This window comes from Bos javanicus, chromosome 6 (genome assembly GCF_032452875.1).
Source record: "Bos javanicus breed banteng chromosome 6, ARS-OSU_banteng_1.0, whole genome shotgun sequence".
Lineage (NCBI taxonomy): Eukaryota > Metazoa > Chordata > Mammalia > Artiodactyla > Bovidae > Bos > Bos javanicus.
In genome coordinates, this window is record NC_083873.1 from 70,480,655 (window position 1) to 70,505,758 (window position 25,104).

The 25,104-nt window shown below is 40.1% G+C and overlaps 1 protein-coding gene across 2 annotated transcripts in view; it reads left to right on the plus strand.

Moving 5' to 3' along the window:
- KIT (KIT proto-oncogene, receptor tyrosine kinase) overlaps positions 1–25,104 on the plus strand; it is an 87,436-nt gene that overhangs the window by 31,249 nt on the left and 31,083 nt on the right. For both annotated transcript variants that reach the window (XM_061420190.1, XM_061420189.1), the window contains exons 2-7: positions 7,294–7,563; positions 10,665–10,946; positions 12,019–12,155; positions 16,338–16,509; positions 21,063–21,252; positions 23,390–23,505. In XM_061420190.1, coding sequence (XP_061276174.1) covers positions 7,294–7,563; positions 10,665–10,946; positions 12,019–12,155; positions 16,338–16,509; positions 21,063–21,252; positions 23,390–23,505 — 1,167 coding nt within the window. The remainder of the gene's footprint in view (positions 1–7,293; positions 7,564–10,664; positions 10,947–12,018; positions 12,156–16,337; positions 16,510–21,062; positions 21,253–23,389; positions 23,506–25,104) is intronic.

The following is a 25,104-nucleotide window of genomic DNA, read 5'->3' on the forward strand; positions in this document are numbered from 1 at the left end:
AATCCTTCTTCTCTTTAGCCCTTGGCAACCTCTCTTCTATTTTCTGTCTCTATGAATTTGCCTATTATTAGTACCTCATATATGAGGAATCATACAATATTTAACCTTTTGTTTCTGGCTCATTTCACTTAGCATAATGTTTTCAAAGTTCATGTTGCAGCATGTCAGAATTTCATTCCTCTTTATGGCTGAATAATACTCCTGTTTTGTGTATACACCACATTGTGTTTGCCCGTTCATCTGTTGATGGACAGTTGGGTTATTTCCACCTTTTGGCTATTGTAAACACTGCAGCTATGAATGTTGGTGTGCAGGTATCTGCATTCCTGCTTTCAATTCTTTTGGATGTGGTTGAATTTTATACTGGTCAAAGGTTATAGAGGGTATGTTGGTATTTGTTTTGAACTGCTGTTAAAATCTTGCATTGTTGACTGTTCAAGTGCCCTTTTCCTCTCTTATTTATGCTTTTTGAGAGCAGGGACTGTCTCCTAGGTCCAGCACTTAGCAGGATACCTGGAATGAATATTTTCTGAATAGATGCTGGAGTTCCTAGCCCCCAGCCATCATTCACTAGACTAGTTGGTCCTCAGAATGGTGGGTTTTGCCATCTGTCATATTTGGGGGACTTATTAATTAACATATTCAGGAAACAGAAAATAAGTCAGTGTTTTTATTAGTCAAACATCATTAGGGAAGTACATTTCAAATGCAAAGGGTCCTGACATAGATAAAACCTCATTCAGCAAATGTTTGTTGAGAACTTGCTATATACAGATACATTTCAAAATGTATGATTCCAGAGCAGTTTCAAAGCTCAGTTGGACTAATTTACTGATATTGACTTTTAAATATAAAGGTGTGTGTGTGTGTGTATATATGTGTCTGCATGTTTGTATGTGTATATGTGTGGGTGTGTGTATATATATATATATATGCATGTACATATATATATATTTAACATGAACCTCTAATCTTTGTGTGTGTGTGAGAGAGAGAACATTATAACAGCACTCAAGATAGTTTGGAGAAAAGAGAATAATATCCACAGCCACGCTCTAGTATATGCTCAAGTTTGAGGGTTGAACTTATACTTTATTTTGAAAAGAAAACCCTGAATGCCTCTGGTGGTGACTATTTTAAAAATTTATTTTTTTAAACTCTAAAAGTAAAGTGTAAGCTGCTGTTGCTGCTAAGTCGCTTCAGTCGTGTCCGGCTCTGTGCGGCCCCATAGACGGCAGCCCACCAGGCTCCCCCGTCCCTGGGATTCTCCAGGCAAGAACCCTGGAGTGGGTTGCCATTTCCTTCTCCAATGCATGAAAGTGAAAAGTGAAAGTGAAGTCACTCAGTTGTGTCTGTTTGAAACCCCATGGACTGCAGCCCACCAGGCTCCTCCGTCCATGGGATTTTCCAGGCAAGAGTACTGGAGTGGGTTGCCATTGCCTTCTCTGAAAGTGTAAGCTAGTGATCTCAAATTTGGAAGCTTTTCTTTCGGTGGTATCTATAGTAATTTTAATGGATGAATCAAGCCATTACTTTTTCTTAGTAGAGCAGCAGAATAGACATTGTCCTCCTTTGGAGAATAGGTCAATAGACTGTTGACATCTGTTACTGGGGCTACGTGTTTTGGAACCTGTCTTTCCACCAATCTTTTATATGGTCAGTGATTGAAGGGAATTTTTATGTAACTGTGCTCGGGTGGGGAGGGAGTACAATTTATGATCCTGTTCTGAGGGCCCTAATACCCCAGAGTAGGCAGAGGTAAGATCTAGATATAGACCACTATTGTACACCAGAAGCCAAATGGGTGATGGAGCTGAGGATTTTGGAACAGGTGGTTGTGACCTGGAATAGTTAGAGAGCAAACAATATCCATGAAGATTGGGCTTTCTTCCTGATAAGGAGGCAAATTGATGGAGTAGTTATGTCCTGGGTGCATGGGCAGAGAGGTGGGCGTAGCATGGAATGAAGAGCGTTCGCGGGATCCTTAGGCTAAAAGGATTGGAGAGGCAGGTTGGGTCCAGAGGAAACAGCTAGAAATAAACACCATGAGAGTGCTTTTGTAAGCTGTGCATGATGTCAGTGTTAGCTGCTGCTTGCCTCTGTTAGGGTTTTTGAGGCTGGGGTTGGGGGTGTTGAAAAAGTGTTTTAGGCTGATGGATATCAGGGTTATGAGGCAGGATGATTTGAGGGTGGGGTGAGTGGAGGCTGGAGGCATGGGTATCTTTCAGGAACGGCTGTTCATTCTGGACATAGTAAATGACTTCTGGGATCAGGGCAGCAGGAGTGGAGAGGCATACAGGGATGTGTGACAGGCTCTGGGGAATGACTGGTATGATTTATTGCCAAGGAGGGAGAAGTCAGGCAGAAATCTGGGAAATGATGTGTCCAGTTACTTCCATAGGAAATGTCAGGACTGATTGGAGGGAAGATGAGACTGTTTTTAGAGTAATCGTGTCTTGTATGTATTATGTGTTTTCTGCATGCCTGAGGACAATTCTGAGTGCTTTCCATAACAGCCTTATGAATTAGGTGCTGTTACTGTCCCCACTTTGCAGATGAGGAAACCAAGGTAGAGATGCTTGGTAACTTTCTTAAAGATCACACACTTGCATCCTGGCAGATGCAAATCTGGACAGTCTTATCTCTAGATGTGACTGTACTGAGGGAAGTAAGTCGGATGGATAAACAACAAGCTCCTACTGTATAGCACAAGGAACTATATTCAGTATTCTGTGATAAACCATAATGGAAAAGTGTAAGAAAAAGAATATATATCAGATCAGATCAGTCGCTCAGTCGTGTCCGACTCTTTGTGATCCCATGAATCGCAGCACGCCAGGCCTCCTTGTCCATCACCAACTCCCGGCGTTCACCCAGACTCACGTCCATCGAGTCAGTGATGCCATCCAGCCATCTCATCTCTGTTGTCCCCTTCTCCTCCTGCCCCCAATCCCTCCCAGCATCAGAGTCTTTTCCAATGAGTCAACTCTTCTCACGAGGTGGCCAAAGTACTGGAGTTTCAGCTTTACCATCATTCCTTCCAAAGAAATCCCAGGGCTGATCTCCTTCAGAATGGACTGGTTGAATCTCCTTGCAGTCCAAGGGACTCTCAAGAGTCCTCTCCAACACCACAGTTCAAAAGCATCAATTCATCGGCGCTCAGCTTTCTTCACAGTCCAACTCTCACATCCATACATGACCACAGAAAAAACCGTAGCCTTGACTAGACGAACCTTTGTTGGCAAAGTAATGTCTCTGCTTTTGAATATGCTATCTAGGTTGGTCATAACGTTCCTTCCAAGGAGTAAGCGTCTTTTAATTTCATGGCTGCAGTCACCATCTGCAGTGATTTTGGAGCCCAGAAAAATAAAGTCTGACACTGTTTCCACTGTTGCCCCATCTATTTCCCATGAAGTGATGGAACCGGATGCCGTGATCTTCGTTTTCTGAATGTTGAGCTTTAAGCCAACCTTTTCACTCTCCACTTTCACTTTCATCAAGAGGCTTTTTAGTTCCTCTTCACTTTCTGCCATAAGGGTGGTGTCATCTGCATATCTGAGGTTATTAATATTTCTCTCGGCAATCTTGATTCCAGCTTGTGTTTCTTCCAGTCCAGCGTTTCTCATGATGTACTCTGCATATAAGTTAAATAAGCAGGGTGACAATATACAGCCTTGACGAACTCCTTTTCCTATTTGGAAGCAATCTGTTGTTCCATGTCCAGTTCTAACTGTTGCTTCCTGACCTGCATACAAATTTCTCAAGAGGCAGATCAGGTGGTCTGGTATTCCCATCTCTTTCATAATTTTCCACAGTTTTATTGTGATCCACACAGTCAAAGGCTTTGGCATAGTCAATAAAGCAGAAATAGATGTTTTTCTGGAACTCTCTTGCTTTTTCCATGATCCAGCGGATGTTGGCAATTTGATCTCTGGTTCCTCTGCCTTTTCTAAAAGCAGGTTGAACATCAGGAAGTTCACGGTTCACATATTGCTGAAGCCTGGCTTGGAGAATTTTGAGCATTACTTTACTAGCGTGTGAGATGAGTGCAATTGTGCGGTAGTTTGAGCATTCTTTGGCATTGTCTTTCTTTGGGATTGGAATGAAAACTGACCTTTTCCAATATATGTGTAACCAAATCACTTTGTTTATAGTAGAAATTAATACATAATTGTAAATCAACTATACTTCAATTAAAAAAAAATTAGAAACCTCAAAAAAAAAAAAAAAAAAAAAAAAGTCAAGTTCTTACCTAGGATGCCTTACTGCTTTCACCATAACTACCTGAAGAAAGAAATACTGCAGCACACCCAGTATTCTTGCCTGGGAAATCCCATGGACAGAGGAACCTGGTGGTCATTTCCTTCTCTAGGACATCTTCCCAACCCAAGGACTGAACTCACACCTCCTGCGTTGGCAGCTGTGTTCTTTACCACTGAGCCACCATGGAAGCCCAGATTGAAATACATTTGAAATATAAATTCTTAAGAATTTTTGGATTAAATTGAAAGTACTTCGTTTTGAAAGGAGATAAATACTTGAAAAACCAGCATCTTCACTTACCACTGTGCCCATTTTCATTATTTAACAGTCTGTATGACTAAAAATCACCCCAACCACTTCATTTCCATAGTCTGGTTCCATCATTTAGAGCTTCAGTCTGGGGGCACACAGTCTGGCCCATAGCACTTCTCTTTCTGTTGGTGCTCGGTAACATGTGATGACTAATTCACCTTATTGTTGAATTTTCTGTGACTCAAGGCTGCCCAGCATCTTCTGATCTGGGGTGTACTTTGCGTGACATCATGGGGCTATAATTGATGGCATGGTTGGAAGGCACCCAGATGAAATATTTGTCTGGATAACTAAACTTGAGACTGGTGATTTATACACACCTTCAGGGGGCAACTTCAGCCCTTCTGTAGAGTACTTCTGGGCCATCCCTCTCCATGGATTCTGTTCCTGCTATCTTCAGATGTCAGCATGCCTCCTATTTTTTATATAAACTTGTAACCTTTTAACTACTACTAAAGTTTTAACTATAGATCTATTTCTGTGCTTTCTCCTGCCATAATTCTCCAGGAGGAGGTCTACACTTGCAGGCTTAACCTTGAAGCCAGCAGAAATTCCCACTCAACTGAAATTGGATTTCCTGTGGTGTCTTCCTAACCAGATCTGGGGACCTATGTTCATTCCCTTTGATCCTGCTCAGCATCTGCCCTGGGACCCACCCACCTTCTCTTGGAAACCTTTTGATGTGTTGCCTCCCTTGTCTTTTTTAGCCTCTCCCCTTCCTTTCTGATGGTCCCATTAAAAAAAAATCTGTCTTGACTCTTTCCTACCCACTCTTAGCTGGAAGAACTCTGCGACCAGTACTCATTGTGTCCCTCTTTTTTCTACAAAACCGTTTCCTCAGATTATTTGATACTGTCTTATAACTTCACAGATACTGCTCTTTCCCCACCATCTGAATTTCACATAATCAGGTGAGAAGTCCACCTGCTGGCCAGGTGTAGCACCTGGGAGCAGGTGTCCTGCTTCTCCCGCCTGTCCCTTTCTCACCATCTGAATTGGTGGTAAGTCCACCTGCTGGCCAGGTGTAGTACCTGGGAGCAGGTGTCCTGCTTCTCCCGCCTGTCCCTTTCTCACCATCTGAATTCGTGGTAAGTCCACCTGCTGGCCAGATGCAGCACCTGGGAGCAGGTGTCCTGCTTCTCCCATCTCTGCCCCTTTCTCACCTTATCTCCATCTCTGCCCTGAACGTGTGCAGAGACTCCTGCTGTGGCTTTCTCTGGCTGCCCCTGCCTCCCACCCGCCGCTTCCTCCACTGGCCTGGACGCTTTTGCTGCTCCTTGAGAACCCACGTCAGTTCTTGTCTCTGACCTTGTATGTGTGGAGGGGGGCACAAATCCAAGCACACGAACCATTCCCCCCATGATCCTGCAGAAGTGACTGAAAACCCCCCAGGGAGCTCTGTTATCCTGGCGCCCTCGCTCCCCTCACCCGGATCGTACGTGAGTCAGCCTTTTGTGTTCTTCATGGCACCATCACCACCAGTGTGCTCTTTCTCTGGCAGCCTCACATCGTCCTCTTTTGTCTTAAATCCTTAACTGTGAGTTCTGTGGCTTCTGCTGACCTGAGGCTGGCCAGAACTTTTCACTGATCTTGAGTCTAGTTGACCTCAGGTATCTCACTGTGCACGAGTGTCTCTGGTGTCTGTCTGTGGTATCTGTGTGTCTGCTCTTTCTCCTCTTCTGATATCGTGGAAATCCAGCCCACTTCTTTCTATGTCGCCTGAAGCTAAGTCTTGTACCTATGTTGCATTATTCTGACATTGAACACTGTGTACTTTAAGCTCTGGACTGTAAGGACTGTAAGGACTGTGTGTCCCGTCTACATGGATTTTCTCCCAGCATCTAACACAGTGCTTTTGCAGCTCATAAGTAACGAACAGATACTTACCTTCATGCAACGGATGCATGTATATACTTGTATGCACAAATGAATGAATGGATTGGCTGCTGTGCTTTTCTAAGGTTCCAGTTTCATATTCAGAGTCTCTAGTTTTGTATCTTTAGTCTGACACTCTCCCAACTGAGCTATTTAGGCACTTCTTTTAGTTTTTGTATCTTTAGTTTGCTATGTAGCAAATCTCCGTAGGCATTAGGTTGATCAGGCTGCAACCCAACGTCTGCTATGAAATCTCATGATCTGATCATTAAAATAAGATTTTCATTTTCTGCCTTATCATTTGAAACACAAAGATCTTTTTTTTTTTTTTTTAAATGACCATCACCGAATAAAGACAATTGCATAGAAATAACTGAATTCACAAAGCTGTAAGAAAAGCCAGGCTATCATGATCATGGATATTTTGCCTAAAGAGCGATGGGCCGGTAGTTTTTTTGTTGTGTTGTTTAATCGTGGGAGGTTTTGTTTTTGTTGTTTCTAGACTGGGTGTCAGCATGTCAGTGTCATTGCAGTGGCCCATGTTCAGAGTGGAAACTTGACCCCGTTGTATGTTTAACCCAGAGAATGCCATGGCATCCAGCAAGTCTTGGCTTGCATACTGAGGGTGACCCTCAGGATTAATTGAGAGTTGCTGAAAATAACTTAATTTTCTAGATGAACTTTAGAAACTTTAAACAGAACTCTCTCACCATAAATAGCTGGGCAGCTTTGTCCTATTTTTATTGTCGAGTACACAGAAGATGGAAATCAATATTGGAAAAAATGCTTTATTTCGCCCAAGAAAAAGATCATGTTCAACACGATTTTCGTTTTTCTTGGCAGGCTCTTCTCAGCCATCTGTGAGTCCAGGGGAACTGTCTCTACCATCTATCCACCCAGCAAAATCAGAGTTAATTGTCAGCGTTGGCGACGAGATTAGGCTGTTATGCACTGATCCAGGATTTGTCAAGTGGACTTTTGAGATCCTGGGTCAACTGAGTGAGAAAACAAACCCGGAATGGATCACCGAGAAAGCAGAGGCCACAAATACAGGCAATTACACGTGCACCAATAAAGGCGGCTTGAGCAGTTCCATTTATGTGTTTGTTAGAGGTAAATGCTCAGCTTTCTTTGATGCTATGCTTAGAGAACTTTGTATCCTGTCCTTAATTAAGGATGACATATAGATAGCTGAGTCATGGATAAAATATTACTGGCTGGGTCTAGAAAGCATAAAACACAGTTTTCTTAGTTAGTTTTCCCACATCTTCTGATGCATAGTGGCTTCGGGTATGACTCCAGCTGAAGGTCTTGTAAGGCTGTGATGCTCTTCCTAATGAGGTTACAATATGGTTTAGCCCATTTGTCCTGGTGGTGTCAGTAAACCCTGAGAATAAATTAGGCCCTTTGGGAAGACAGCATTTTAATGCCTTGAGATCCTAGATATTCCCACTTAGTAAAAACACTTCAGGGAACTAAAGGCCTCTAAAGGCCCCAAACAGACCAAAGCTTCAAATGAATTGATCCACATTTAGACAGTAAATTCCAGAAACAATTCAGTTGGTTAAGCACCCTCTGTCCTTCCTGGGTTCTTAATAGTAGTCAGTTTATTCATTTAAAAAATTGTGACCTCTGAGAAATAAAAGGAAAATGTGATGGTTGGATTTCTGTACCTCATTTCCTGTGATGAATGCAGTGATTCATCTGTGTTTGTGCTTTTAATAAGCTTGTCAGAAGAAGGTTTCCTGGTGGGGCCAGGGGAAGGGATAGGGGAGGGGTCTTTTTGTTGGTGTAAAAACTAGAATACTTAAAGCTTAAGAGACATATCAAAATTATAGGAGGAGAAATAGTTTCAGTTCTCGTCCTGGATTTGTACCTGGACTGAGGTTGTCATTGCAACCTCATCTATGGTATTGTGGAAGAAGATCCAATAAATTTGTCCTAGATTGTGGATCTGAGCAACCTCTGGAGTTACAGTTCCTCACAGCAACACTTGGATAAGATCACCTGCTCTGTCCTCCTTATATAATTGTTTTCAGGGAGACAGAATTAATGCACATTCTAGCTCTATGGAAGGTTAGTAAAATTGACTCTCCTGTTTGCTGTGAGAAGGTTGCCATGAAACTGAAACTGCCTCTCCTTACTTTATCTTTTCCTGGGTGGATAGCTGAAAAGAAATACACGTTCACAAACCACAGCTAGCCTCTGGGTATGTTTCCATAATTGTTGAGCCACCCGTGTTCTGTTCTTTGACATTCAAGAAGGTACTCTGTAATTTCCAGGTGGTAATGAAGTGTCATTCTGCTTATTAATAGGATGGGTAGACGTCTGAATAAATAGGGAAACTGCTGCATTAGCCAAATCAGTCTGACAGAGCGCTCAGGTTTTCTTGATAGGGGAAGTCATCCTCAATAACTTGGAACTGTGTTTAATTATTACCGGTTTAAGATGTTTAGATGCCTGTATAGTTTGTCTTATGGCAGTGAAGGAAATCGGGGCATTGTTGTGGGAGCTATAGCTCAAATGACTGAGAAAGAATAAGTGGGAAAATAACCAATGATAGCCTCGAACTATATTTCAGCCATTATGAGGTAATTTATTTGCGGAATACATTAGTTAGGCTGGGAGGTGCATAATTCGTTTAAGAAAACTCTTTGAAAATTGGTCAAAATTATATGATAAGTGGATTTCAATTATTTTATTGATTTTTGTGGCGCACTCAATTTGCATGTAGAAAGGACATTTTAAAAAACATTTTAGGGACTTCCCTGGTGGTCCAGTGGTTAATATTCCACACTTCCACTGTAGGGGGCACGGGTTCGATCCCAGGTTGGAGAACTAAGATCCCGCATGCTGCACAGTGTGGCCAAAAGATGAAAAAACTTTTTAAGTGTAATCCGTTGGCTCAACCATGTGTCTGTATGATTGTTACACAGTATAGAGGTGGCAGCATATTGTGTGTACAGAATGAGGTGTGTATAGAGGTCCCAGTTGGCCTAAGGCTTTCCCAGTCCATGCCAGGCATCCCAGCATAATTGCTAATTGTACCTCTTTCATGTCCAGGTGTCCTGGTTTGGACAATCATGTATTTGCCACAGCATTTCTGAACCTCATAAGCTTCCCTTGTGCATATCAATTTATTTGATTTCCAGAAATTCTATTTATACATATCTTTCAAGGAATATGAATAGAGCACAGACCACGTGTTATTTGTACTGTGTGGCCCCCTGATAGTTTTCTAGACTCTTTTCAGAAGCTGGAGGATCCTGGAGACTGTGAACTCTGGAAAGAAGGTCACTTGGGTTAGTGGAGAACACTTTTCCCCACACTACTAGATGTCATCAGCCTGCCTATTCGTGGCCTATGTTCTTTGCAGTGTTATACATTTTAGAAAAAAAGCAAATATTATAATAAATATTACAAATATTTATGTTCATAAATATTATAAAACATTTATATGTTTAAATATTCATAATTTAAAAATAAAATTTAAAATAAAAATTAAAAATTTATAATATTTATATTTATAAATATTATAGTAAAATATTCCCAGAGTTTTAAGAGCTCAGATTGTGGTATCAGTCAGACCCGAGTTTGAGTTCTTTCTAGCCATTTCTGGGCCACATCACTTAAGGAGAGTTGCTAGTTTTGAGACTTCGATTTATCTATAAAATGGTGATAATGATAGTGCCCATCACATGATAGGTGTTTTTCTTTTTTTTTTAGATCATTGCAATTTATTTATTTATTTATTTTCTATTCTTTTTTACTTTACAATATTGTATTGGTTTTGCCATACATCAGCATGCATCCATGATGGGTGTTTTTAGGATTAAATGAGAAAGGTGAATGTGTAATGGTCCAATCTTAGTGCCTGACATATGGTTTAAGTGCCACCTTTTCCTTATTAGTATAGTTCAGATAAATTCTACTTTCATTTGCAAAGAATAAAGTCGGCAGCCATTTGGGCTACTGGGGATTTTTGCTGTGAGAGAGCATTTTATTTTTCTTTAATTTTTTGGCCAAGCCACACAGCATGCAGAACCTTAATTCCCTAACCAGGGATCAAACCTGTGCCCCCTGCAGTGGAAGCATTTGACCACAGGGTTACAAGGGAAGTCCCTGAAAGGCAACGTCTTAGATCTTTATAAAATGTTTTCATTGTCATTTTATATATGTGCTGTTTGAAATACTGATTGTCGGTTATGCCATAGACCCCGAGAAGCTTTTCCTGATTGACCTTCCCTTGTACGGGAAAGAAGAAAACGACACGCTGGTTCGCTGTCCCCTGACAGACCCCGAGGTGACCAATTACTCTCTTACGGGGTGTGAGGGGAAACCTCTCCCCAAGGATTTGACGTTTGTGGCCGACCCCAAGGCAGGTATCACAATCAGAAATGTGAAGCGCGAGTACCATCGGCTCTGTCTGCACTGCTCAGCGAATCAGAGGGGCAAGTCCATGCTGTCGAAGAAATTCACTCTGAAAGTGCGGGCAGGTACTGGCCCTTGTTTGCTTTCTGCTGGGTGTCGGAGCATCCATTGATTTAAGACTTCTCTTCTCGCTGGTCCATCTTAGTATGTTGGTCACTCAGGCAGCTGCTCTGATCGGTTCTCCCAGCCTCAAAATAATGCCAGCTGCTTGTAAATTCTTTATTTCACAGTCCTCATACTACATGACTGGCCCAAGACCCGCCTCCAGCTGGGTGGGTCTACCAGGGATGAGCAATTAGATGGTCCTGGGGACAGTCATTAAACCTACTGACATCAGGACATCCCAAAGTTTCATAAATGCACAGTGTTCTTTTCAAGGAAAACTTATTGGGAAGCCTTACACTGTTTGAAAAGATTAGCATACAGATTATTCACTCCTTGATTTACTATTGATCTGTGAATTGACTTCCTCCTTAAATATTTAATTTTAATGCCTTCTTAGACTGTTCACAATCTGAGAAGGAAAGTACCAGCTAACAATGGACCTTGTTATGAATTTGACATGAGGTAGAATATTTTGGTAGCTGGTGGATACCTAGAATTTTGTATTTCAGAGAATATCTAACTCAATACCAGTGGGCATTTAGCTATTGAGTAGTTATCGTTAAGGCTTTTGAAAAGGATTCTCTTTGGAGTTAAGGAAAGTTTGATTGTTTAAAACCTGTTATTAAGAAATAATCAAGATATTAATTTTACAGTACATGGGAAAGTTGCCTGTTTGGTTAAAAGGATGTAATTAGTTGTTGGTCACATCCTTATGAAACCATCACGTGAAGTAAAGATAAAGGCAGCTTCACTATGCTAGGGTTTCTACCTAGCTTTGTTCAGGATTATTATCATCTCAAAGTAGACATTCTCTCTTTTTCACTCTATATTAATTAATTTACTTGGGGGACGCATAGTTTAATTCCTGATGTCTTCAGGTACACAAGTAATACAGATTGGTTAGTGCCATACTTTATATTTTGCTTAAAAGACCACAGAGTGAGCTGGGCATGGCTTAGGAAAAATGGTAAGTTAAGAAGTTAAGTTACAGTGCAACCAGTTGTTTGAGGGCCACTTTTCATTTTATTCTAGCCATCAAAGCTGTGCCAGTTGTGTCTGTGTCCAAAACCAGCTATCTTCTCAGGGAAGGAGAGGAATTTGCAGTGACATGCTTGATTAAAGACGTGTCTAGTTCCGTGGACTCTATGTGGATAAAGGAAAACAGCCAGGTGAGTGGATTGTCTGCTCCGTTTTCCTCAATGTATCATGCTGTGTGGGAGGTTTGAAGGCTTTTCTTTAAAGTGTTATTTTTTAAGAAATGTATTTTATTGACGTCTAGTTGATTTACCATGTTGTGTTAATTTCTGCTATACGGCAAAGTGATTCAGTAGTACATATATATGCATTCTTTTTCAAATTCTGAGAGAGTCTATTAATCATCCTGAGGATGGCTCAGCTGGTGTGTCTGTCAGAGGTGGAACTGTCTGGAGTGTGTTGAGATGCGTATTTCCCCATTGCATAGCACCATATGCAGACGTGTACATTCATTATGAGTAACAAACAAATGTCATTTTGTACATTTATTTTGAGAAAATCGAAAACTTCAGACTTGTTATTACTCTATACTGTTTCTCTGAATGACTTTAGCGGGGAAAATATTTTTAAAAATTAACAGTTCAGTGAATAGCTACCTTAATTTTTATAAAGCTATTATGGAAACTATTCAGGCCAGATTATTTAAAGTACTGTGAAAAGTTGCCATTTTCCCCTTCCATATTAAGAAACGTGATCTTAGATATTAACCAGGAAGCCCTTCCCTTCCCCATGAAAAGGCCTGTCCATTTGAGAAATGGATTTCTTTGTATATGGGTCTGATTTCCTCCTTTGAGACTGCTTACCTGAGATCAGATTGCTAATGGTTTTCTATTTGTTTCAGTTGCTATTAATAAAATGGTTATCTTCAATATGAAGCATTTGGACATGTTTAGGTTATCATTCATTTGACAAATGCATATTGAATGTCTACTGTATGTCAGATACTGTGTTAGGCATATCTTAATAAATTTTGACTAGTTATATTTGAAGGGTTTTTTTCCCTTTGAATTCACTCACATTAATAGCAAGGACTTTGAAATGTCCAGTTTCCCTAGAGTTTTGCTTTTAAGATTCCCATTGACTGAGTTTTCAATAATTTCTGTTTGCATAATCTTGGCCATCTTGCTAATTTGCTATCATAGTAGTTTTTCTTCAGTACACACATATATATTACATTGGAAGGAAGAAAATACTGTCTTTTCCTCCTCCTCTTCCTCTTCTTCCTCCTCATGCTCTGAATTGGCAATTTTATGCCTGTTTAGAGAATCCTATGCTAAATAAGTAACCATGGCGATTACCATAATGCAAAGCATTATGATGGTGTTCCTGCAGACCTGTGATGGATGATACCTTGCTAAGTGAAGTCTGCCATGGACTAGGAGAATGGAACCAATGTCTCCGAGAAAGAAGTCCTAATTTTCATATCATATAACCTAATAAAAACAATAGCTTACATACGGATTTTTGACTAACCCTACAGAACACAATCCCATATTAATTGCCTTTCTATGATCCTTGATTTCAGATGAGAGAACAGTTTAGACTGTGTATAGCTGAGCCTCTGTATAACTTGAAAATTAGCCTTTCTGAGATGAGAAATAAATTGCCCCAGGCAGTTTTGTTCTGAACCATTTTTTCCCAGGAGCCCTGCTTGCCATTCCCAATTAATCCACTGGCGCTGGTAGATAAGGCTGCAGTGTTGGGAGCTCTTTGGGGAAATCCCAGTGCGTACCTCCAAGGGTTAAGGAAAACCAAATCACGTGCAAACACTGTGTAACGTGTGACTTGCAGATGGGGCTCATGGCTGAATGCCAGAGTTCATCCATGAATCTTTTACTGATTTTCCTTTGGCTTAATTTGGAATACTTAGTGCTATTATAGCACTATCAAATTATTTTAAAAATCTGTAGAATTTGATTTGAATCATTTAGAATAAGTTTAACTCACAATGAAATTTAGGGTGAATTGAGTGTTGGAGAGTTTTTTCAATTGTTTGTTTTAAAATGTAAGAGGATCTTGGAGTTTATTCAACACTGTAAATCTTGGTTAGCTTTTCTAAGGCTTATAAACTCTCATATTTTTACTGCTTTTAATCATGATCTCTGATAGTATCCTAAATTATGGCCTCCGGGTTTGGATGTTGATATTGTATCAATTATCGACAAACTATTCCTTCTAACACCAGTGTATTCATTGTCCTGTTTAGCTCCCTAACAATGGACTCCTGGGCTCTTGCAGGAACTAGAGGGAAGATTCGGTAAATGTGGAATATAGTATGTGATCTGTCCATTGTCTCTCTGCCTTTACAGAGGAGAAGTCTGTAACATGATGGACTAGGAGAGGCCAGAGAAAAATGTCATTTCCCCTTCGTCTCTTAACAATTGCTGTTAGGCAGCAAAAATGTTAGATTTCTGCCAATTATTAGAAGAATCTCTTAGAAGGGAGTATCTTCAAGTCGACACAGTGCTCCAGACTAGACAGGCCTTTAAAGACTTTTATTCATTTTTGGAAATAAAATCTGAGACCATAGTGGCATCCTTGACTTGGCCAAGATCTCACAGTTAGTTAACCAAACAGGTTTCTCTTCTTTTTATTTCAAAACATTTAGCTTTGGCAGTCAGCTTTTATGTGTGCTTATTTTAGTGTAAAAAAAATTTCTAAAAATATAATAACATGAGAAAAAAGAGAAATAGCTATAATTCTGCCACTGTACATTAGCAGCACTGTGCAATAAAAATAGAATGTGAGCCTCCTATGTAATTTAAAATTTTCTAGTAGGCACATGACACTAAAACAAAGTAAAATCAGTTTTAATGTATTTAGTCCAATGTATCCAAAATATTTCATCATGTAATTAAAATTATTAATGGGTTATTTTATACTACTTTCTTTCATATTAAGTCTTTAAAGTCTGGGACATATTTTATATTTACAACACCTTTCAGTTTGCATTTCAAGCGCTTGCAGTCTCGTGTGGTTAGTCCTTATAAATGCTATATTGCCCACATTTTTTTCCATGTTTCTTTTCTCTCTGTCCCCATGCATATGTATGAACACATGGTTACTGTCTTAAGGTATACTCATTTTACATTTTTTACATAAAATAAGCATTTTTAATTTTCGTGTATTCATAGTCTTTTTGATACCTGGTACACATTAGGTCATCTCCAGTTTTTCACTTCAGCAAATATCTTGAAGCTTTTGTTTCCTGTTGAGTTGCTTCTTTGAGATAAATTTGCTGGAGTTGATCAGGGCTCAGAACATGCTTCCTAGTTGCTTTCCAGAAGGATTGTTCTGCTTTAGAGTACTGTCAAAATGGTCTAATGCTAATAGGTCCACCACAGCCTGTACAGGGAGTCACCCTTGATCTTGTTCCATGTCAAGATCCGCTGTTGTTTTGGGTTTTTTTAGTTGTTTCCCCTCTCCCTCCTACCCCTCCCCATTGTAATAGGAATGTGTTCATGTAAAAAAAAAAAAAAAATTGGAAGATGCAGAAAACTCTATGCTATTCCATTTCATTTTTTCAGAGATGGTTGTAGTTTATATTATGGCTTTTTCCCCATGAGGTTTCCATACAAGAACTCTCTCCATGTCTTATGTGCAGACAGATATGAGCAGTAGGATGGTGATATCACAAGGGTAAATGCACAACCTTTTTTCTTCAGCTCATGTGTAAATAATTTGGGGTTTGGTCTTACATGTCTTGTGTACTTCTGAATGCTCTTTAATAGTTGCCAACATTCTGCTGGATAAGAACAATAGGATGAATTTTCAAGTTAATCTTAGACATTGTAAATTTATTTTTATTAATGAAAATAATATAAATGTTAATAAAATAGAACATGATTGTTAGTGGTGATGTGTTTTCTTTCAATCACTGGGCTATAGAATAGAAAATACATAAATATGTATATAAAACAGGAAATATTGATAGGATGCAGGTATGCTGACTTGTAAAATATCAGTATCCTGTAGTATTTCTTATATACTAGCTTTTAAAATTTGGCACTGTTTAAAAAAAAATGTTGAGCACTGCAGAGAATTTGGAATTATGTATGCTGTGATTATTAAGAAATGAATTTTCATGTTTTTTCCCAATCATTAATAATGACTATCTTTCAATATAATCCTGTAATATGAAGTGTTCCAATGACAGACTTGTCGTGATGTTTTATTATTCTTACTTAAGTAGTGTATAATGAATGCTAATATGGAGAAGTTAATTGCTGCTATTTTTAATTTATCTAGGAAAGATCCTGAATATAAATTGTATGGTAATCTTTGATTTCTTTCTTCCCCTCCCCTTCTGAGAGCAGCAGACTAAAGCACAGACGAAGAAGAATAGCTGGCATCAGGGTGACTTCAGTTATCTCCGTCAGGAAAGGTTGACTATCAGCTCAGCAAGAGTGAATGATTCCGGTGTGTTCATGTGTTATGCCAATAACACTTTTGGATCAGCAAATGTCACAACAACCTTAGAAGTAGTAGGTAAATATCTCTGGGAATGGGTAAATTACTTGGCATAGTGAATGAAGAAATTACCTGATAGTTTCCTTTTTACATTAATGGAATGTTAACAGATTCTTTAGGGATTTTAGTATCACTGAATGAATGAATACGTGGAAAAAAAATGATCTTCCAACCAGAGCACAAAAGCAAATTCTACCCATTTAATAGAGGCAAGTGGAAAAGCTGTAACTGTGAAGGTGTTTGAACATGTCATTCTCTGCTTAACCCCCCTACCCCAACAAATGTAGATTGAGCTTTCCCCAGAATTTTACTCCTTGCTGAATGACCTGAGTTTGGAAATGGATGGAGACTTTTTTCTTTGGAGAAAGACGTATGCTTAGACCTTAATGTATTTCTCTGGATCTTTTGGTGAGGTCCTTTGGCCTTTTGGTTTATTGTTTTACAGTTCTTGGGCTGTAGTCACTTGGCAGCAGAAAGGGCTGAACTGACTTTTCCTTCTCAGTATGCCCCTCACCTTACCCTGTCCTCTGACCCTATAGGCTATAACATAAACCTTCAGGAAGGCAGCTCACTGGGCATGGCTTCTTGTTTCTACAGAGCATAAACAAACATGTTAACCTGTACCCTAACCTATATCATAACTGGTATACACAACTGGTTTAGTTTTCCCTGATCTAGCAATCTTACTAAATACTTATTTCCCAAGCATCTACTTAATGAGAGTAAACTGTGGTAAAGTACATGATGTTTTTGAGTTACTGGAAAGTATAGTAATTTTAAAATTATTTCTTTTACACTCTTTGGGCTCTCAGTATTGTTTGCATTTAATCTACTTTCTTGGGTTTTTTTTTTTTTTTTGGATGCCACCGTATTCTCATTGCTTGATTTTGATTAAGTACTTGTAGGGTGGTGAAATTCTTCCTCGTAATTTTATCAATAATAAAATTATATATTTGTTTTCATTTCTCTCTTTCCCCCCATATTTCTTCAATAATTTATGTAGCAGTGTTAGAGGTTTGCAATTTATCCCACAATTATCTCATATGAGTTAGTTGTTTCTGCTCATGTTGTAATTGAAAGTGTCTCACCAAAATGAACGTGAAAAAGACGCTTTATTTGCAATTACAGAGCTAGCCCAGAGAAAGGGTACTATTCTGTCCCTAAACATGATTGTGAACCATTTATTAATTTGAATAAAAGGCTATGCTTTTAAAATATTAAACTCCATAAGTGCTAATTTGCTAAGTTGATTAGGGAGCATGCTGATATATCAGCTTCAGCTCCAGAAAGCAATTAGTAAGGATGTTTTGAGCATATTGTTGTATGTAATCAGATTTTTAAAATCCACTCATCAATTTCCAAGAATATAACTGTATAACTGGAAAGACTTGGGTCCATGTAATCTGAATCTGTACTGTTTCGGGAGAGGGTTGGGATGGGACAAGAGCAGGAAGAGACAGAGAAAAGTGATCTTTAGGGGCTGGGAGTAGAATTTGGACACAGAGTGGAGTGGTGCGCAGCACAAGACTTTAGGATGACCCCTACCTAGTTTTGAGTTGGGGCTCTACCACTTAAATTTCAAATGCACCCCACTTTAACTCTGCCTCTATTTTCTCTTACGAGACACACAACCTCTAACTCCCAAGGCTGTAGAAGGGAGAAAAGCAACAGATTTTATAGATGTGCCTGATATAGTGTTTGTACTTGATTAACTGTTAATGTCTCATCAGTTTCTTAAACCATCCTTTATAACAAGCCAGATAGGATTTTTTGATTCTAATAATTCTTACACTTCATGAATTTGAAACTCTGTTCTATTATAGGACATAAAACTATATTGACCAGACTAGACTGTAGAAAACTCCGGAGGAACCAGTGTTTTATTCATGATGATTGTGACAGAAATCAGTGCAAATAATATTGCCTGTAATATTTCTATATTTTGCATTGTGTTTTATCTTTGAATTTATGACCTTGAGTACCTGAAAATTTAATGTAGCTTTCAGATAAAACTTATTTATTCAAAACTAACTTAAGTTAGCTTAAAGAATGACAGAGGGGCATCATTTATGATTCAGGTATTAGAACAAGCTGTTGGTTTCCAACTTGATTTCATTTGGATGTTTTTTAAAATTTCACCTGAAAAATGTTTTTCCATTGATGACAGTTGGGTTCCATTTTTTTTTTTATTCTGAATCTGTAGGAAACTATATAGTAAATATTCTAATGGCAACCTCATGTGGGGTACCAATTGCATGTTAGATACTCTCTGGAGGATATCTACTCAGTAAGTGGTGGTGGTTTAGTCTGTAAGTTGTGTCCAACTTCTGCAACCTCATGGACTGTAGCCCACCAAGTTCCTTTATCCATGGGGTTTTCCAGGCAAGAATACTGGAATGGGTTACCATTTCCTTCTCTAGGAAATCTTCCCCACCCAGGGATTAAACCTGTGTCTCCTGCATTGCAGGTGGATTCTTTACCGACAGAGACACTAGGGAAGCCTGGGGTGTAAATATATTTAAATAGTACCAGAGATAGTGGATGACAGTCTTAAATGTTATAATTCCATCTTCAATTTTGAAAAAGAAATAAAACAATAAGATTAAAACTCCTTCATAATTCCAATAACTTGCTATAACCATTTTTAGGGTTTGGTATATGGTTTATGGACTTCCCTTGTGGCTCAGACAGTAAAGTGTCTGTTTACAATGCGGGAGACCCAGGTTCGATCTCTGGGTTGGGAAGATCCCCTGGAGAAGAAATGGCAATCCACTCTAGTACTATTGCCTGGAAAATCATCTCCTTGCAGTCCAAGGGACTCTGAAGAGTCTTCTCCAACTGCAACAGGATTTTAATTATACATGTAATCTTAGGTTTTCTTTCTCACTTAAAGTATGTGGAGACTCTAGGGTATGCTACAGTAAGAAGCCAGCCTTGGCCTCTCACTGTGTACATTACGTTTAGTCTCTGCCTTTGGGTAGCCAGCTATATGGCTTTCCAGGACTTGGTTTCTTTTCTCATCTATAAATCAGGGGTTACAAGGTTCACTTTCAGTATTGCTGTAAGATTAAATATTTGTCATAATTATTAAATAGAATATGCTAAAGAACTTAATGCAGTTCTTGGCACATAGTAAACATTTCATAAAAGGTTATAAATATAATATTGGCAATTATTTTATTATGGTCTTTTTCAAGCTCTTCATTGTATTATTATATAACCATTTCTAAGGGCTGCTTTATTTACTTAACCAGTTCTCCCTTTTCTCATTTTTAAGATTATTATGACTAGGGTAAATAGCACTTCTATTTTGCATGTAGCTATCTACCTCACTAAGAAGAGTTCTCTGGATTAAACTGAAAAATAGATAATTTTTTATCTATAAATGCTTTCTAAAGGAGTTCTGCCAAATTAAAATGTGTAATTCAGCATGCTATTTTAATTACACTTGCAAAGTTATTAAGTTTATTTCAAATTAGCTTTGCTAGTTTTCCATAGAATGGATATACATTATTTTTAACAGCTCTATTGAAGTTTTGCTGTCTTTAATATGTGAAAAGGGATCCCCTATTTAAATTACTAGTTTATTTTTCCTTGTATATTTTCATGTCTTCTTTTTCCTATTACCTTAATTAATTTTTCTATATGTAGACATTTGAAAACATTTATGTATTCAGATTTGTCTTTTATAAGTTTTATTTTTTTTATTGTTTCTAAAAAGCCTAGAAAACTGCCCCCACCCCCACCCCCAGCTTGGTCAAAGTTTAATAGAAGTCAGTTTTGTTGTTTAGTTAAAAATATGGCTTAATTGTTAAAATGCAATATTTTTATTGAATATTGGGGCTATCTTCCCCTCCTTGATTTATGACATCTTCTTATCACATATACAATTATATTGGGTCTAGGAATAGGCTACTTAGTCCAAATAATTTTTAGCATAATATGCATCAGGACTAGTAGGTCTAAAAGACTTATCCCATGGTGATAGATCTTTAACAGAGTTGCTTAAGAGATAAAAATAAAAGAATAAACATTTCCAATGTGTGTCCTTTCTCATTTATGACTGTGATTCTCCAAGAGCAAAACAAAATGTAAAATGGCTAGTTAAAATTCCTACTTGGCATGCTAAGTGTGTGCTAGGTCACTTCAGTCTTGTCCAACTCTTTGTGATCCCATGGACTGTATGTACCCTGCCAGGCTCCTCTCTCCATTGGATTCTCCAGGCAAGAATATTGGAGTGGGTTGCCATTTCTTTCTCCAGGGGATCTTCCCAACTCAGGGATCGAACCCAGGTCTCCCGCATTGCTGGCAGATTCTTTACCATCTGAGCCACCAGGGAAGCCCAAGAATACTGGGGTGGGTAGCCTATCCCTTCCCTAGGGGATCTCTCCAACCCAGGAATCGAACCAGGGTCTCCTGCATTGCAGGCGGATTCTTTACCAGCTTACTTGGCACTACCAGTTAATACTGGAAATCAGGCAGTTACCTTTATAACCCAAAAATGAAGCTGTGTTATTTGTTAAGATTTTTGCAGGTAACAGTTTCTTTCCGTTTCATTCTGCTGTGGTTAGATAAAGGATTCATTAATATCTTCCCTATGATGAATACAACAGTATTTGTAAATGATGGAGAGAATGTGGATCTGGTTGTTGAATATGAGGCATATCCCAAACCTGTACACCGACAATGGATATATATGAACAGAACCTCCACTGATAAGTGGGACGATTATCCTAAGTCTGAAAATGAAAGTAATATCAGGTAAGAAAAGGGCCTTTTACTGGCAATTATGCAGTTCTACCTTTCCCCTGCACTTGTTGTTTGGTCACTAACTCATGTCCCACTTTTTTTTTTTGACCCGATGGGCTTGAGCCCCACCAGGTTCCTCTGGCCATGGGATTTCCCCGGCAAGAATAATGGAGTGGGTTGCCATTCCCTTCTCCAGAGGGTCTTCCTGACCCAGGGATTGAAATCCCATCTCCTGCAGTCTAGGTGGATTCTTAACTGCTACCTCATCCTATTTATGTAACCATCAATGTATGAGAAGACAGCTGATACAGAAGGAAGTTTGGGGCTGCTCCCTGAGTCTTCATCATTTCATTTTGCTGTGTGTTTAGAACACACAGAAAAGTCCATGCCTCAGTTGTCTCATTTGTAAATTAGAGGAGAGTCCTGTCCTGGAGTTCTGAAGATAGTTCAGAGCAATGACTAGCATATACTAGGGCCACAGTAAATAATTCTTTTCAGAGAAAGAGGCATGTTAGTGCCTTTAGTTACATTTTTAAAGCTAGAAGGAAACTAAGAATCGTTAAGCATCTTTGGGCCAAGCAATGAACCCAAGTTTCTTTTACATCAGACTTCTCATTCGATTCTCAGATAAGTTGTATGTGCTTGTTTCTGGCCATACGCTGTTCTCATTCCCTTATGTACATTAACTCAATAAATTTAGTCCTCACAAATGCTATGAGGAGGCATGCTTACTTCCCTCCTTTCTATAGAAGAGGAATTTGAGACTTCATTGAGTTAAGTAATCTCATCAAGAGCCAATGGCTTATAAGAGGTTGGTGCCTAGTTACAATTGGTGGTTTTTTTCCCCCTAGTTGGGAGCTCTTGGCTGTTGTAAAAATATGGGTGAGAGTGGATACTGTCCTGGACCAAAGTCTAAGGGTTGGAGGGAGGAGGATGGATTGGGTGCTGTCCAGGCTTCCTCCTTAAAGGACTCGGTGACTGAAGGGGCAGGGAAGAGGGAGGAGTCTGGCTGGGGCAGCCAGATTGGATGATAAGAGGTGATACCATTCCAGGGGGAGGGAGAGTGACCTGAGTTTGGGGTTTGTTGAATTTGAACTTGCCTGTGGGATCTTGAGTGGAGATACTCAGGTAGGATGTTTTGTAGGTCAGGTTCCCTGGATGCAGCTCCTGAGAGTGGGATTCACAGGCAAGGGCTTCATTAAGAAGAGAGAGACCTGGCAGAAAGTTGGGGAAGTAGGGTAGGGAGGGCGAAAGGAGGTAAACAGGATGCCGGTGAGCCGGTGACGGGGGTGAGCACCCCCGTCCTAGGGGTGCTTTGGACTGGGGGCCATGAACAATGGCCTGGAGAGGAAAGAGGCGTAGGACAGGGAGGTCTGGACTAGAGGTCAGGATTTGAAAGTTGTAAGCAACAGTAAGTAGTTCAGAGGAGCGTGAATGCCCAGGGAATGTATGCAGTGTGACAGGAGACTGAACAAGCCACCCCAGTGCAGAGTTGATTGTGGCCCTTGGGGGTCTAGGGCCACCCAGAGTGCTCTGTCCACACTGGAGCCCATGTCAGTAACTCCCTGATGGTGGTGCTGAACACAGCCACCTGTGATAACCTTGGTGTAAAACAGAAGCCCCGGTAGCACATGCTCCTGGGGACACTTGGAAGAAGCGGCAGGGGTAGGAGGAGAACCAGGAGATGCTGGTGTTGTCAGAATGAAGGTGAGGACCATGGTATTGACCTTGCTGCATGGCCCTGAAGTGTCTGCTTTGAGACACCTTGATGGAGATGCCTGCCAGCCTGGGGTTTTGCCAGGCAGGTGCTGTTAAAGTAGGGCAAGTGAGTTCAGGACACTGGTGAGAAGGGAGGCTGAACAGAGGACCAGGGCGGGGAAGGATGCTGGCCATAAGGACAGCGCAGGATGAGGGTGAGGTTGCCTTATGGCGAGAAAGCCTTTCCCCACTCTGTTCTCATGTACCAGGCATTTGTCTCAATGAAATATATGTGTGTATTTGCATTTGTTAACGTGGATTTTGTTAACACTGAATTACATGGGACGTAGTTTTCCAAAACAGGCATGGATTTCCAGATGGAAACTGAAAAAGCCACACGTTTTGAGGTAGGTGATCTACAGGTGACTCATGGGTTGTTCTTTTTTTGTAGATACGTAAATGAACTTCATCTAACCAGATTAAAAGGGACTGAAGGAGGCACTTACACATTTCACGTGTCCAATTCTGATGTCAATTCTTCCGTGACATTTAATGTTTATGTGAACAGTGAGTAGAACAAATGGTTCCTTATCTTTTTATTTTTTATTCTTTTAAGTTGTGGCTGGTGTTTGCAACAGCTGCCGCCCCGAGTTCATTGTGTACTGGGTCAATAATGTTTCATGATAATTTTGACCTTAACAAAGACCTCGTGGTTTGGTGGTTGGAAGGATGTGTACAAAAACCAATTCCTTGTCCTACAATTCGCTGACCACATGACCTTGTAGCTGGCGCTCAGATGCTGGGTGCTGCCCTTTGAAGTCAACAGCAGAGACATAGAAGTTAAAAATAACAACAGTTTGAGGGACAATGTATTATTATTGATTGCTGAGATGGGGAGCTGGAGGTTGAATAGGAGCTGGATTATGGTATTAGGTGGGAAAGAGGTGCTATCAAGCCCCGACAAACGATTTCTTTGTTACAGCACCTTTTCTTTCAGGGTTAGGGTATTATTTTGTGTGAAATGAACGCAGTATTGATCAGCTCAGAGTGTCCCTGCTGTGTGCCATGCGGGGACTGGGGGAGAAGGGAGCAGGTGGTTTAAGGTGGGAGGATGGCCGTGGACACCTGAACATCTGAGCCCTGTGTGGTCCACGTCCCACAACATCTCTGTACAAAGGTTGAGCTGCAGGGGCTGTCCTCACTAGCTGGGGCTTTTCTCAAGTGTACGACCTGCTCCTGGCTCTACTGTGGGGTCACCTACATTTCCCAGAAAGAGGATCAGGTGCCTGCCATACCACACCAGCAGGGGACCAAAGGCTGGAGGCCTCCAAAGACGTGGGATCCCAAGGGACTGTCCACAAAATGACCAGCAGAATTAGCTATCCAGGGTGTATGGGGGGTGGAGTGAGATGACAATCTGGAACGTTCCCTGGAAAACAGCTCAGTAATGGCTGAGCCCTTCATAAGTGTTGGGCTGCAGGAGGGGAGCCAGTTCCCCATCTTCCAGGAGCTTCCAACTTGCTGTGTGGAGTGATTCTCCATCGTTACCTCCCTGATGGTGCTGCTCACCAGCATGGTGGGGTGGGAAGCGTGATCCCCTTACAAATGGAAACAGCTAGCGAGTGATACTCAAGACAGGTTTTTGGTTGGTAATCTGGAGTCTTTTGTCTGTTCCAGCATTTCCAAAATTGTATTTCCTGAACAAGGTGTTAACATGTATTTAGATAAAGAGCATCATATCTGTATACAGATTTTTCTGAGCTACAGACTTTCTCAGCATCCTTAATACACTAATGTATATTTTGCCTGCTCAGAAGGAGGCGTGAGATTGAGCATATATCTCAAATTTGTATGACCACAAAACTGCTTTTCCAAGGGAAACATGTTAATTAACATCTCAGTTCTTCAGAAGAGTTTTGATTACATGGTATTCTCATTGGCCTGCAATTCAGGTATCTCTAGATTAATTCAGATGTTAATCAGAGATTAGTGTATTACACATGGGCAAAATTGCCTGCTTCTGAGAAATCTTCATGTTCAAGTAATTGAAGAGATGATTGCAGGTGAATCAATATCCTTGCAAACATCATATGCATTACTGTCTATACAAAACCTTATTTTAGGCATTCCAGTGCAGTGCTTCTCAAACTATGGTCAAGGACCTTG